The sequence below is a fragment of the Ptychodera flava genome, chromosome 21, assembly GCF_041260155.1.
Source record: "Ptychodera flava strain L36383 chromosome 21, AS_Pfla_20210202, whole genome shotgun sequence".
Classification (NCBI taxonomy): Eukaryota; Metazoa; Hemichordata; class Enteropneusta; family Ptychoderidae; genus Ptychodera; species Ptychodera flava.
In genome coordinates this window covers 17,290,491-17,306,929 of record NC_091948.1, presented here as the reverse complement: position 1 = coordinate 17,306,929, position 16,439 = coordinate 17,290,491, and the positions used below count along the sequence as shown (strand labels likewise).

The window sequence follows — 16,439 nt, the reverse complement described above, 5'->3', positions numbered from 1 at the left end:
TATCTATCGTTAGAGCAATCTGGTTAAAACCAGATTGTTCTGTTCTCGTTAGTTGTAGGGAGATTGACTATCAGCTCACCAGAACAGCAACGCAAAACTTTCATGGTGAATCATTGGCAAATGTTAGTACACACAGTGAGGGCAGTGTCATCTGACAGATACTGTTTGTCGACAATGACATTGTTCAACAGACTCGAATTGGTTAAATGCATTGGGTTTCCCCTTTCAGTAGTTTTTATTCAGAAATATACAGGAAAAGTTCACGAACATGCGCGTGAACAGAGTGCACGAAATTTGCACTTGACTTAAGCTAGTCATAACTGTGGCCGCAGAGGGCGCTCTATAGCAAACTATTAATATAATCACAGCTACAAAGATGTTCGTCTTTTCAGTTGCCTTATTTCTGAAGTGCTGCATAATTATTTTAAGGGGAATAAATATCTTAATTGCAAAAGTTTTAATAGCTTTTGCATATTTTATGCAAAATCTGCAGGTTTACAATGAATTCACATTGCCACATGGTTGTGGTATTTGCAGGTAGTTTTACCATCAATGGTTCACAATGGAAAATACAATATTGATTCTAATAATTAAAACGACAAAAATACGACCAAACTAATCAAAGGCAGTACACTAAAAATTCCAAAAATAGACGCAAATCCACATGCATTTTTTTGACAGTGAATCTGAAACGTCTTTGCTGCTGTATACTTGTATGGTAGATGAACAATATGCAAATCTACGGCAGAGGCTGTGTTGTCAAAGACAAAGTGTGACCTGGAATTCATCTTCTGTCAAGTAGAATATTGAAACGTCTTGCTGAGACAATTATCTAGAAAATATTCTCTGTCTGACAAATTATCACACATGAATGTACCAGATGAATTCATTATCATGACTGATGACAGGTGAAAAATGTTTGTACATAATATTAAATCTAAAATTCTACAGGTATCACTTTCTAAATGTAAAGAAATTTGTATAAAAATAATTACAAGACTGTATTTGTATATACAATGCCCTTACTTGGTTGCCATAGCTGTGAAAACCACCTGCCACGCAGCATTTGGGATTTCATATGGGAAAGACCAAAGAAATACCCAACTTACCCTCCCCAATCTCCTGTAAATAGGTCACTCACCATTGATAGCAATGACTTTGGGCCAAACCATGGTGGTGAAAGGGTTAATTTCGCACCGTGAACAATTTCGTGGATGATTGGATTTGCCTTCATGTAGCTGATTTCATTGCTTGATTTGTTCTCAGTGTGATGTCTACTGACAAGGAAACTGTCAGCCTAAACCTTCAACCAAATGGTGTAGCAATGACTGGTCTGTTTTTTTTGAAAAGGCAATTACCAATTAGTAAGTTTGGCAAGAGGCAATCACACTCATAGACTGCCTGGTGGGAATGAAGAGTCACTGACTTAAATGGCTGATACACAGGCCATCAGTGGAATTTGCTAAATAGGAACATGTGCAATCTCTTTTCACGAACAACCTTCTGGTGAGTGATATTTTTACAGAGTATATGACCACTCAGCTCTCACTCACTGACTATACTCAGTTAATAAATAAATGTGAAAGTTTCTTCAGCACTGTATCTAAGAGTCTCAGGAGTCTATGGAGATAATGGCCTCACAGAAAATTTGAACAGGGCTTCACGTTCAAACTATTGTCGTGAAGTATGTTCTGTTATGAAACTCTATACAATATTTGACGACAACTTGTTTCACACATCTTTGTACGACAGCATGACTCCTAAAGAGGTATTTGGCAGAACCAAAGTCTTGTGAGTGATTAACAGTCTCCATTCAAGTATGACAGATGTTAATCTTGTGTGTCAATTGGAGACTCAGTCAGGATTCACTTCCGCGACTTTCATCATTGATGACATCGACTGTTCAAGATCAGTTGCCTGTGATTTGGTCAACACCGTCACAGCCTGAAATAAAAAGAAACAGCCACAAATTAATTATGGCAAAGTAGATTTTTACTTACATATGAACGAGCAATGAGACAGCACGATCATGGTCCCATCATCAACACGAAATTGCTCCTGCAATGTCACAAGTAATAGCAACTTATACTGCAATAAAATGTGCATTCCTGTACACTGAACATTCTAAGGCAGACACAAGTCAATAGGGGAATGGACTGCTCACTGGCTATGTGGCAAGAAATTCAAAACATTACAGAAGAAGACTGTTTCACCTCTTCCCATTTTTTCAATCTTTCTTTGACTTTCTTCTGACTGTCTTGTAAATGTTGTGTCCTGGCGCCAAAGACGTCTTGAATTCTCTGGTACTCCTGTTCCAACTCAGCAAGTTCTTTCTTCAGATTCTCTCTCTCTTTCAGTTTTACACTCATTGAATGGGCACGCAGGTCTTCCTTTGGGATGCCAGATGGACGCCTAGTGTACAGAGTAAACAAGCGAATCAGTTTTATGCAAAGATGATCTGTATGAATTTTCTCTACATGAGTTAAAGGGTCATGTTGTTTATCAGCTGTATATCTGAACAAATATGAACTGGATACATCTTGCAAAGGAAAAGGACTGATATCATGTAAATATTCTATGTCAACAAAGAATAATGCATAAACCAGGGATTAAGGATTGCTGCTTTATTTAAAAAATACCGTCAAGGACAGTGTGCTCATATTTGGTTTGAATTGGTCCATCAAGAAATATTTAAACCAGAAAAATAAGAATAACAAAAGTAAATAAGGTCTGAAACTTCAGGTACTGGAGGTCAACTTTAGGAACAGGCTTAGCAGAGGGATGTTTCAACACAGTCCTTCATGGTTTCAGCTGGTCTGCCGATATGTATCAGTTCATGAACAATGACAGGAAATGACTCGAGGTCAGTGGAGTAGCATGTTTCAGTCACTGCCACCACTTCTACACATAATAGGTACGCTGCATACAAATAGGTTAGAGATTACAGAATCTCCCACTCAGATGTGTGGGCTGTTTCAGTTAATGCCATCACTCCCGCACATTTGCAGGATTTCCCCTTTTTCTTACCTCATTTGCATATTTTTGACACTGACATATTCATTTGAACAACGTCACATCTCAACCCCTGGGTCTACCTGTACACCAAATACTGTGATGGTAGGTGCGGCGGTTTGGGAGCTTTTGCATGTGACAGACATACATCCACACATACATACATGTACATACATATATACATACAGACACCACCGACTCACCATATAAGCTCTTTTTGGTATTTATATACATACCAAATATGAGCTAAAAAGGACCAAAAAAGGAGCACCCTCAAAAGTGAAATTTCCTTTCTGCTGACCATTTAAACATTGGCAATTTATGATTCAATGTACACGTCACAAGCTAATGTCTGATCAAGTGCAGCTAAAGTATGATGCTTTAAGTACAGGTTGGTAAAGCTTCCACAGTTATCAGAAAACTATTTCAGATATTTTAAAAACTGGAAAAATAAAAATTACTGAATTGAGAACTAAAGAAAAAAGTTAAAATGTTCAGAAGTGTTGAAGATTATGAATGTCACTCAGTTGTTATGTAGGTCATTTCCCCCACACTCATCATGACCTGAGTTCAATTAGTCTAGAACATTCTCAAGGTCACTGCCCTTAATGACCTCACAACCTTGAATTCAATTAGTCATGTTTGGAATGTTCTGGAAAGTTGATTAGTTGTGTAAGGGAGATAATTTTAGAACAGTAATTAGCATGTCAATAAAAGTTCTAGATTGTTCTTATATGCCTTTATAAAAGGGACGTGCACAGCTTCCAGTCAGACTTTTGGGATCGTGTCTCTTGTGTGTTACTAAACTCCAGCAGTAGTCATTCTCAAGACTTTTCAAGACCTTCACTGTCAACGCTGGATTTATACTGTGGACTTTGTGCAGCTTCAAGCCTGCAAGCCAAAGGACTGTTCATTCATCCGACTGACTGTTACAACTCTGAGACTGGAGCTTTGCCGTCCCAGCTGAGATAAGTAGTCTGTACACTTTTAAAGCTTGTACTCTGTCCCTAACTTAGCAATTAGTTTTGTTTTTGTAATAAATTTTGTTTAAACGTAAACTGCTGAGTTCACCCTTTTGTTCGTATCCTCTGCACGTAACAAATTGGGGGCTCGTCCGGGATACGAACATTTTGAGCCGTTTGACAACATTTTGCCAGCCTCTTAAAACTACTGTATACTGTGAACTCAGCGAAATTTAATCATGGCGAATTTAACCAGAGGAAATGGATGACCTTGATCAGGACACATTTGATTCCCTCAGAAAAGACGACCTCATAACACTGGCCAATTTCCTTAAAGTAGAAGTCAAAAGATCTATGCGCAAGAGGGAAATACAGTACCGTATTGCCAAACATCTAGTTGATTTAGGCCAATTTGAGGAATCCACCCTGAAAGATTATGAGCCCGAGTCTACCTCTGAACTCAGAAATTAGAATTAGAAATGCAGACAAATTTGGAGATCAAGAAACTAGAATTACAAATAGAAAAAGAAAAAATACAAATGCAGTTAGAAATGGAAGAAAGACAGAGAGAGAAAGATAGGCAGGAAAGATTAGAAATGAAACGTTTAGAGCTTGGACAGTCAGGAAAATCCTTCCCTTCACACGGTTTTGACATCACTAAGCATTTCAGGTTAGTCCCCCCTTTCCAAGAAAAGGATGTTGATAAATTTTCCTTCATTTTGAGAAAATTGCTCAGAGTCTGAATTGGCCTAAGGAGTCCTGGTCTATGCTTTTGCAGAGTGCTTTGGTGGGTAAAGCCAGAGAATTTACATTCAATTGTCAGTAGAGCAGGCTTCAGATTATGATTCTGTGAAGGAATTAATTCTCAAGGGCTATGAGTTGGTGCCTGAAGCTTACCGTCAGAAATTTAGGGATTGTGAGAAGGCGAAAGACCAAACTTATGTTGAATTTGCTCGAACAAAAGAACAACTGTTTGATCGTTGGTGTTCTTCTGAAAAGGTCAGTCAGAATTATGACAAATTACGACAGCTCGTTTTGATTGAGGAATTTAAAAGGTGCATCCGGAGTGACATCAAGACATTTATCAATGAACAAAAGGCAGATACATTGGAGGTTGCTGCACGTTTTGGCCGATGATTATTCATTGACCCATAAATCTTCATTTCTCAGCAAACCATCCCAGTCCTTTTCATACAGAAACAATGCAGGTAAATTTAACTCCTCCTTTTCATCAAAGAATTTCTTAAAGGAGAGTAGAAAATCAAATGACAACAGTTCACAAAATTCAAGTAATACTCCCACATCATCAGATCCCAAGTCTCAATCTCCTTCTGACAAACAGTTTGGTACACTTTCTTGTAATTATTGTAAGAAAGACGGCCATTTAATGTTAGATTGTTTCAAATCGAAAAGAAAACGAGAAGGTCAAAGTGGTCAAAGTGGATCTAAGCCAACCGGCTTGTTTCTTCATCAACTCAATTAGAGTCTAATAATGTGTGCAACACATTTTCTGAGGTTAAACCCCTCTTATCCCCAATTAATGAGGTCAAGGTCAATTCTTCTCAAGATAGCATTATGGGTATTTTCGAACCATTTATTCATGATGGTTTTATATCACTTTCTAGTGATTTCTCTTCCGATACCCCTGTCAAAATTTTAAGAGATACCGGGCGTCCCAATCTCTTTTGTTGGCAGATACCCTGCCGTTTTCTGAAAAGTCATTTTCAGGTTCTAAAGTTCTTATTAAGGGGGTAGATTGTAATGACTACATTCCTGTTCCTCTCCATAATGTCTATTTGTCTTCGGACTTTGTTTCTGGACCTGTGACTTTAGGTATTAGGCCTTGTTTGCCTTTTGAAGGGATTCACCTTCTTCTCGGAAACGACCTTGCCGGGGACAAGGTCATTACTAATCCACTTGTGACTGATAATCCTACTTTAGATCAGGATCCAGAGCCAATTGAACAAGAGATACCCGATTTATTTCCTTCATGTGCCATTACTCGAGCCATGTCAAAGAAAACTTCCGAGAATCAAATTACTCTCAAAAATAATGTCACAGATGTTGACTTAAATGACACCTTTCTCAGTCAGGTGTTTGACACGGATCATTCCGTTATCCCTCGTGGATTTGAAACTTCCAGTAAAACTTCTGCTGACCAAAGTCAGACATTTTCTAGATCAAATCTCATTGCAGAACAACACAAAGACCCAGATATTTTGTCTTTGTTTGACAGGGTAGATGATGAAGGTAAAACTTCAGATAGCTCTGTTTCCTATTATACAAAGTCTGGTATTCTCATGCGTAAATGGAGACCTCCAGATGTCTTGGTTGATGACAACTGGGCTATAAAACATCAAATTGTGGTTCCAAAGCCCCATCGTGCTGAAATATTGCGCCTGGCCCATGAAACCCCCTGGGCTGGTCACTTAGGAGTCAGGAAAACTTATCATAAAATTCTCAGTCACTTTTATTGGCCTAATCTCAGGCAGGATGTAGCACATTTCTGTAAAACTTGTCACACATGTCAAATGGTAGGAAAGCCGAATCAGACCATTCCAAAGGCCCCTTTGCAGCCTATTACTGCTTTCAAGAACCATTTAGTAGGATACTTATAGACTGTGTAGGTCCCTACCAAAATCAAGATTAGGAAATGAGTACATGCTGACAATAATGTGTACATCAACTCGGTTCCCCGAAGCCATACCACTGAGAAATATAAGACAAAGACTATAGTGAAAGCTTTAGTCAAATTTTTCACTTTATTTGGCCTTCCTAAATGTGTCCAGTCCGATCAAGGCCACAACTTTATGTCTGGAATTTTTCAACAAGTAATGGATCAGCTAGGCATTAAACAGTATAGGTCATCCGCCTATCATCCAGAAAGTCAGGGTGCTCTTGAGCGATTTCATCAAACTTTGAAAAACATGATTAGGACCTACTGTTTTGACACAGAGAAGCAGTGGGATGAAGGAATTCATTTTCTGCTCTTTGCTGTTAGAGAGTCAATTCAGGAGTCTCTTGGTTTTAGCCCATTTGAGCTTGTATTTGGACATACAGTCCGTGGCCCACTTAAGCTCGTTAAAGAGAAATTCCTGTCTGACGATGATGATTGTCTGAATATTTTGCAATATGTGTCAGATTTTCGTACAAAACTCTCTAAAGCATGTGAATTAGCCAGAGAAAATCTTAAGTCATCTCAGCAGTCAATGAAAACCAAATATGATAAAAACACCTCAAAACGGAAGTTTGAACCAGGTCAAAAAATTCTTGTTCTACTTCCAATTCCTGGCAAACCACTCCATGCTCGTTACTTTGGGCCATATCTAATTGATAGAAATTGAGTGATTTAAATTACATCATAATAACACCTGACAGGCGAAAACAAAAGCAGCTATGTCACATTAATATGCTTAAGCCATATTTGGATAGGGATAATCCTACTATAACTCAGCCTGTCAGTACCGTCAGTTCTGGCCATTATGAAGATAGTGATACTGAAACTGACTTGAGTGAAAATACTCTAAACTCAAAGCTGGGCTCGGTCAAGCTTCAGAACTCAGAAATCCTGGAGAAGCTGGAGTCTACAAAGTTGGCACACCTCCAGCCAGAACAACAACAACAGGTGAAAGAACTGCTCCATGAATATAAACACCTGTTTCAAGATGTTCCAACGAGGACAAACGTCATCTATCACGACGTTGATGTTGGGGACAGTAAGCCTGTAAAACAACATCCATACAGACTGAATCCAACAAAAGCAAAATATCTCCAGGAAGAAGTCAAATACCTGCTGGACAATGACTTTATTGAACCCAGTAAAAGTAACTGGAGTTCGCCGTGCATACTTGTTCCAAATCAGATCACAGTTATCGTATGTGCACGGACTTTAGGAAGGTCAACACTTTAACAAAGACAGACACTTTCCCAATCCCGAGGATTGATGACTGCATCGACCGAGTGGGAAAAGCCAAGTATGTGACAAATTTGACCTACTGAAGGGATTTTGGCAAGTCCCTCTGACGGATCGTGCTCGTGAAATATCCGCCTTTGTTACACCAGACGGATTGTTCCAGTACAAGGTGATGCCATTCGGAATGAAGAACTCTCCGGCAACGTTCCAACGGATGATCAACGATGTCATATCCGGGCTAGACGGATGTGCAGCTTACGTTGACGACGTCGTCCTGTATAGTGACACCTGGGAGGAACACATCAAGCTCATGCGGAAGTTCTTTGAGAGACTGAGTAAAGCAATGTTGACTGTCAACCTTGCCAAATCTGAGTTTGGTTGGGCGAGGGTAACTTACCTCGGACATACTGTAGGACAGGGTGAGGTAAAACCTGTTGATGCCAAAATCAGTGCCATTTCAAGTTTTCCCATACGAAACTGCAAACGACAACTGATGCGCTTTCTCGGTATGGCTGGTTACTACAGAAAATTCTGTCCAAATTCTCCACAATTACTGAGCCTTTGACTTACTTACTTAAAAAGAAAGTAAAGTTTGTTTGGTCAGAGCAATGCCAACAGGCATTTGATACACTTAAAGCCATACTGCAAGGTGCCCCAGTGTTGTCTGCACCAGATTTCACTTTGCCATTCAAATTAGCTGTGGACGCTAGTGATACAGCTGCTGGTGCTGTTTTATTGCAAGAGGATAGTCATGGTGTAGATCATCCTGTTTGCTATTTTTCACGCAAATTTAACAAATCCAGAGAAACTACTCCACAATTGAAAAAGAGTGTTTATCTTTGATATTAGCTTTACAGCATTTTGAAGTTTATGTTACTTCTTCAAATCAGCCAATAGTGGTTTATATTGATCACAACCCTCTTGTTTTTCTGCAGAAATTTAAAGGCAAAAATCAGAGATTGCTAAGATGGAGTTTAATGTTACAGGAGTTTAATCTTGATATTAGACATATCAAAGGCAGAGACAATTTAATTGCAGACTGTCTCTCTCGTATTTAGAGTTTATTGTTGTTCACTTTCAAGAAATTTTACTTTAGAGTAAAAAAAAAAAAAAAAAAAAAATTTTTGAGTACTTAAATCCTTTTCAAGATTACATTTGTAAAGAAAGATTTTTCTTTGAAAAATTTTCTTTTTTGAAGAGGGGTGTGTTATGTAGGTCATTTCCCCCACACTCATCATGACCTGAGTTCAATTAGTCTAGAACATTCTCAAGGTCACTGCCCTTAATGACCTCACAACCTTGAATTCAATTAGTCATGTTTGGAATGTTCTGGAAAGTTGATTAGTTGTGTAAGGGAGATAATTTTAGAACAGTAATTAGCATGTCAAAAAAAGTTCTAGATTGTTCTTATATGCCTTTATAAAAGGGACGTGCACAGCTTCCAGTCAGACTTTTGGGATCGTGTCTCTTGTGTGTTACTAAACTCCAGCAGTAGTCATTCTCAAGACTTTTCAAGACCTTCACTGTCAACGCTGGATTTATACTGTGGACTTTGTGCAGCTTCAAGCCTGCAAGCCAAAGGACTGTTCATTCATCCGACTGACTGTTACAACTCTGAGACTGGAGCTTTGCCGTCCCAGCTGAGATAAGTAGTCTGTACACTTTTAAAGCTTGTACTCTGTCCCTAACTTAGCAATTAGTTTTGTTTTTGTAATAAATTTTGTTTAAACGTAAACTGCTGAGTTCACCCTTTTGTTCGTATCCTCTGCACGTAACACTCAGTAATGACATAAAATTGTAGATTTCTTTTCATAGAGTTTGAATGAAGAATTTTTATTTTAGCCATAATTGTCATTAATAATCCTTTTTCAACATTCAAGTTTGTTCATTACTCTGTTGTACTGATAGCGTCTTTACGAATATCAGAAATTCAAAGTGAAATTATCTGCAAATGGGTCTAGAAACTTTGCACCTAAACTAGATAGCTCGACATAATATCGTCATAAAACTATTTCTGAAAAAAACCCACCTCATCCCCTTCTACTTTGCCCTGAGTAGAACTTCGTACCAAAACCACCTCAACCAAAATATCAGGCAGTTCATCCGAAAACCCATATAAAAATTTTTGGACCTATTACTGTATTTGATAAGATATTTGACTGACCTGAACCTTTTCTTCTCTCAGAAACCATGAACGGTAAAATTGGGCAAATATGTATAACCCATATGAGCTGTTGAAACCACTATACATTAACAAATAATATTGTGGTGTAAGTGCCTGATTATGCCAATGTCAATGACATCTGCTGACATGTTTTTCAGGGCTAGTAGAAGCTATAACTGGTGTCTTGAGTTGCAGTGTCATTTTCTCAAAATGCGTTCACTTTCAAGACTTCAGTTGCTGAACTAGATATAGATGATGAAATTGGTTATTTTCAGTTTTACTGGTTGGTGACAGTTTTGGACAAACTGGAGTTATTTAGGGGGCAAAAGGTGTTGGGGCAAATGGATGCACAGTGATGCTCAAGGCAAAGAGGTTTTGGTATGGAGTTGTTTTGGTATGAGGTGGTTTTGGTGTGACTTGATACAGAATGAGATGGCATGGTGCAACATGGTTTTGGTGCAAAGGGTCTGGCAATCCTGAAAATTATAGTAAGTATTATTTTGATTTCACAGAAACAAATACCCATATTCAAACAGTTGGCAGTCAAGATTACTATAATTGACTAAAATGGATGGCAGATACTAGTATTTTGACGAGAAACTTTATCTGGACATACATTAATTATTCTCCTAATTCAATTTGGTCATCGTCAACTCTATCCCTGGGAGAAAAAGGATTAAATTGAGACTACAGTTGAATTTTATAAAATTACTTACCACATAGTAATAGGTTTATCCGGTACAGAAGCATCTTCTACAAGCTTATCGAAATCATTACAAAGAGACACTAAATTTTCCTCTGCGATCATTTCTTCAAATTCAGCCTGAAAAGGACACCAATCAAGTTTAAACTTTCCTGTTTAAGAATCACACATGTATCAGCATTCTAAAATACCAGCACTGATAGACTAAACCACATCAGAAACAGTGAAATAAGAGTCTTGAAGACATTCAATTGGTAACGCTTCACTTTAAACAGCGGGAGATCTAACAATGGCACTTGACAGGTTTTGAGCACACAAAATGATAAATCCAGAATTGATGTTTTGTCTGTTGGATGAGAATTGTTAGCGATTAACAAACAACATGCAAAGGACTATTTGGTGCTGGTTATAAAAGATGTCTAGAGAAAATTAGTATATTTCACTGGTAAATAGAGAGGAACAAAAAGCAGGACCATATAACCTACCTCTATGGATGCCTTCAAGTTGTCGTTGAATTGTTTAATTACACTTTTTAACATTTGAGGGTTTGATTTGTGTGCAAACTTGTAATTGTTGGCAAAGAGGCTGTACCTATTAGGAATGAAGGACAAGATATTTGTTACAAATCATGCAGTCATTGTATGCATTGATTTTAAGCGTCAAGTGATAAAAATTTCTTGATGGTTTTCACATGTAGAAACACTATCTCTTTATGGACAAATTGGATGTAACTATGGTAATGGAGGTAACCTGCATAGTTGGGAAAGACATCTTTAGGGCTCCTCCTCAACCTGCTCCCATTTTTATGTAGGATATACTACATACACAATTAATGCCAACCTCAAAGCAAACCCTAACCCTAATCCTAAACCTTCCAAGGTTACGTTTGATGTGCTTCCTTCGGAGGAAAGTCTCAAAATTACAGTGTATGAGCTTCCTCGGTAGCTGGTCGTTTCGGCACCAAGTCGTTTCGGCCTCTCATTTTCCGGCCCCAAGTCATTTCGGCACCGCAACCCAAGACGTTTCGGCATCGCTGTTTCGATTTTTTTTCAAACTATTTAGTAATTGACTGACCCGTCATATTCGTAAGCGTGATCTTTGCGTTTTGACCAGTACTTTTGTGTGCATTTTGTGTGACTTTTGCCGTGCTGTTTCGGCACCGCTTTCAAACGTTTGCCATGTCAGCGGCTATTGCTATCGATAAAACTTGTGTCACAGATTTGAAAATGATATGAAGCTTTTTCTTACGGTCTCTTACCATGTTCTCACAAAGATTAAGGCATGTACGTGAATGTTTAATAGTTGACACTATACTTTTTAGTACTTTGATTTGTATTATAATCATTACGCCCCAGCACTAGTTCCCACATGTAGCCTTGAGCAATGCCGAAACATCTTGGGTCGCGGTGCCAAAACGACTTGGAGCCTGACATTGGGAGGCCGAAACGACTTGGTGCCGAAACATCTAGAAACTGCTTCCTCAGAGGAAAGTCTCAAGATTAAACTTTAAAGTGATTTCAGGTATGATGGACCAAGAGGAAGTCTTACCAATTGTTGTACTAAACCAACTTTGTCAAGTAAATCAAATAAAAAGTTATATCGCTGCAGTTGCATGTCTCTGCCTGTTTGACTGATTCCTCTAAGTAATAGTACACATGCGTCCACAGCGACATGGTCCGACACAGCTCTGTTTACAGTCTGATGGTTGCATATGCTTACCCCGGGATGCTTACATGATAGCTGTCGTGCAGTAGCTCGAGGTCGTGCCGTCCGACCCACAACCGCATGAAAAACCTCCACCTACTGTTCTGCGGCTATTAAATGCGGCCGCATTGCGGAGTGAGAGTGACTAATAACATGGACCACCGTTCCCTCTATCACCTTGCTATCTAGCTGCAGTACAGTAGCTCGAGGTTTTGCCCGGGTATTTGGGTCGGACGGCAAAACCAGATTGGTTTTGCCGTCCGACCCAGGCAAAACCTCGAGCTACTGTACTGCAGCTATGCAGCTACTTGCTATCAAACATGGTTTCCTCGCTTACCGACTCGTCTTCTCCAAGCATTTGTTCACCGTTTTATGTAAAGCGTCCCGAACGCGAAACATGTGTCGTCCTTCATGTTCAGAGGAACATTGAGAGACGTCCTTTTTGGCGCCTTCATCACTCGTCCGCGCGATTTCAGAGGAAGTTTGTCCATCTGTATTTTCTGCCATTTTGAAAGTGGCGGGTGCGATCGTCTGTTTATTTGTTTGCACTGACATTCCTATAGTCATTTTACATGACGGACCTTTTATCAGTAATATACTAAGGACTGTAAGAAAGCAGTCAATTTAATTTAAAGCTTTTTAAAATCACTTTGCAAATCTATTTAATCACTCACTGATTATTTCATTGTATTAAATTGCAGAATAAGTTAGACTAAACCACTTAAATCCCGTTCTCTTCTGTGAACGAGCCTAAGAGTCATCGCTGAGGTCAGCCTCGCCTCAGTGAGGTCGCAGAGAGAGGTCAGGTCACTTACCTGTTTGGATTGTTTACTCGACTGCTCAGGATCAGAAACTCAGTAATGTTTCGTCCGTCCGTCGTTACCGCAGTGACTTGGGTCGGTAACTCTCCTCTCCCAAGTATGTTCTGAGAAAGTCGTGTACAAAACATGTATTCTACAGCTGTACCAGGGTAATTCAGCTGCGGGCATGCGATTACAACACCTCCCACGATGAGGATCACGAGAAGTCAGTTACTGCTACTTGCTGCCATTGGTATCAATTTTGTCGTTCTATACTACGTTGCAAGAACTCAACAAGGACTTGATCAAGGAATGGGTCCCGGTGTACCCGAAGATGGAGAACATCGATGTTCCAGACAGACGTCTTCCAACGTTATCTATGAGAAAGACCTGGTTACATTTGTCTTCAGAGAATTTGAGAATTTCAATAACATGATACCGAAAACAGTTTCATCCGTCTTAAAAGTTTTTCCACTTGCACAAATTCTGATAATTTCGGACAAACAGCCATATCCTCCCCTTTCGCTTGATGTAGCCTCTTCAAATAATATACGCATTGTAACAATGGGCATATCACCCAATCAGTCTCAGTACATGTCTAGACCAGAAAACTTCATCAAGACTGAATATGTGATCTTTTTACCCGATGGAATAGAAATTCTGACATCATCAGCAGTCAAATTGATGGTATCAAAACTTAAATCCATCCAAGGTTCTAAGCAAATGCATCATGTTCGACTGGTTGCCTTGAAGGTAGATGCAGTTGCAGAAAGTGAATTGGCTGCTTGTCAGACACTCAATGTTGATCTCAAACAGTGGACGTTGATGTACTCTTCATCTGGTAGTCACATTTGTGACACAGTCTCGGGTACTCACGCTGTACTACTGCGGACAGTAGATTTGGTGACTCTTGGTTACCCCTATGCAAGGCCTATGCAGACAAGCCTTTACATCCAGACAACTTTGAGGCAGTGGAAAGTGGCACTCATCAGCAGCTCTGAATCAGTTTCCATGGAGACCGCGCACACAGATGCTCATAGCCAGTGGAAGTATTCAAACAACCAACATGAACGAGTGACGAATCTGTACGACAGTTTTGGCATTAAAAAGGTCGTCCAGCCAACTGGAGAGATTGAGTGGTACGGTTGTAAAAGAGACACAGCAAGATGTTTTGGAACTATCATTGATGATATGCCAGAATATTTGTATGAGGGTAGATGGACACCACCTTGTTGCATGGAACATTTGAGAGAAACTGCTCATTATGTGTTTAGGATATTAGATTCAGCCAGCATACGCTACTGGTTAGAGGGAGGCAGTCTCCTTGGAGCAGCTAGACACGGAGACATCATCCCTTGGGACTATGATGTTGATGTTGGAATGTACAAGGATGACATTGCAAAGTGTCCCAAACTAGCTGATCTCAAAGATGGAATTCCAAGTGTTGATGACAATGGATATGTATGGGAAAAGGCTACAGAAGGCGATTTCTACCGTGTTCAGTACAGCGTTTCCAATCACATGCATGTTGACATATTTCCCTTCTATACAAAAGATGGAATAATGACAAAAGACTCATGGTTTAAGACTCACAGACAGGACACAGAGTTCCCAGAACATTACCTGAAACCATTGACCAAAATAAACTTTGCAGGAATGCAAGTATCAGCACCAAATAATGTTAGGGAGTTTCTTGAATTTAAGTTTGGAGAGGGAGTGATTGAGAATCCACAGTATCCTGACCCAGAAAAGCTAAAGATGCCTCAGAATTGATTATTACAGTGCCATTTTTGTCTTTTTTTATTTTCTCATATGTATATTCAGTCATTCCTTCCTTAAATTATTTGTCAAATTCCAAAAATGGATATGCAATGGCTTGTTTTTTTTAAAAATACACAAACAAAAACATTTATTAACATACTCCACTTGGAAACATGTAATATGTCAATAAAGCACAGTTTTACGTGTATTGTATGTAAAGTTATGCCAGTGTGATAATTCCTGAGTAACCTACTGCTGATTGCCTTACTTGCAATTAAGTTTATTGAGCTGTGGTGAGGGACACAGCCATGGCCACAAATTTTGTAGGCTGGTAATGGCACCACTATTACAGACACAATTTATCTGTTATCAGTCAATGTTTAGGTTTAAAATAAATTAATTTCATAGTAGAGATGCAAAAAACTTACTCTTTCAATATTAAATCCATATTGCATCATACTGCGACAACAGTGGATATGAAATTAATGTCATTTTTCCTTCATAGTTTACATGTAACTGCACCTCTGCTATTCTGTACTTTTGCTTTATGCATCAAAAAGTTTCTTTTCTCCTTTGCCACATGTCAAACCATCCTATCCCCCATTTATTTTGGAAGTGTTTGGCTACTTTACATCACACTACATTTGTAGGTGTAAATGAGTCTGACCCAGTTACAAGAGAGTATTTGCTAAATATGATCAATTGTAAGCCTTAAATTCGGTACTGGTGATAAGAAAAGCAAAATTGTAGAGTTATCAAACTTCAATGTTAAAAGGCTTATCCAACTTAAATGTGTGAAGGTCCAAACTACACCATCAGAGTGGTACAGCTTTTCCAAAGCCATTCAGTATAGTATTCATGCCCAAGATGGTGAGCTAGATGTCAGGGGTGCTTTTTCTCCATATGTGGTGGTGTGGTATGTTGGATATTTCTTTTCCCCGAAAAGTCAGTCGGTCATCATAGCAAGTGTGACATGCGACTCACTCACAACTATTTGCATGCTGCTGCTTTAGACAAGTTGCTGAGTATCTTGTCTCTACATTTTGGACAGACTCTTTCTTTCACTAGCAAGTGATGGATTGTCCAACATTTGCGTCAAAGTGAGCTGAACAAGGTCACTTTAATTTTGCCAAGGTCAACAAATGCTGAATCTGAGAAGCAATCACATGGTTTGTGAGTAAAACAATTGTTTGTCAACAAAATTTGGGACAATTAAGTGACAGAAGCGATATTTAAATTCTCTGCTTGGACATTTTCATTATCTTGGAGCACAGTCCCTCTATCCACTGTGCTTGGAGCAAATACTGAAGTTGCAATCCTACAAGCTTTCTTGATTGATATCTTCTTGATTGAATATAAACTTCACTGAGCAAAATCAAAGTTTCCATTTGCAGTCCCGGCAAATAATTGCTGGACTTTG

General features: G+C 39.1%; 2 protein-coding genes across 2 annotated transcripts; one reads left to right on the top strand and one right to left on the bottom strand.

Annotated features, from left to right (window-relative positions):
• Positions 1-198: 198 nt before the first annotated feature.
• LOC139121589 (polyamine-modulated factor 1-like) lies at positions 199-12,997 on the bottom strand. Its single transcript, XM_070686623.1, has 5 exons — positions 12,796-12,997; positions 11,240-11,345; positions 10,768-10,874; positions 2,214-2,412; positions 199-1,944 (listed from the first exon to the last, which is right to left on the bottom strand). Exons 1-5 carry the CDS (start codon positions 12,963-12,965, stop codon positions 1,855-1,857), a joined length of 672 nt encoding a protein of 223 aa, XP_070542724.1. The 5' UTR covers positions 12,966-12,997; the 3' UTR covers positions 199-1,854.
• Positions 12,998-13,242: 245 nt separating this feature from the next.
• Positions 13,243-15,242, top strand: LOC139121588 (ribitol 5-phosphate transferase FKRP-like). The gene has a single exon (XM_070686622.1). The coding sequence runs from the start codon at positions 13,469-13,471 to the stop codon at positions 15,029-15,031; it is 1,563 nt and encodes a 520-aa protein (XP_070542723.1). The 5' UTR covers positions 13,243-13,468; the 3' UTR covers positions 15,032-15,242.
• The last annotated feature ends 1,197 nt before the right edge of the window (positions 15,243-16,439 follow it).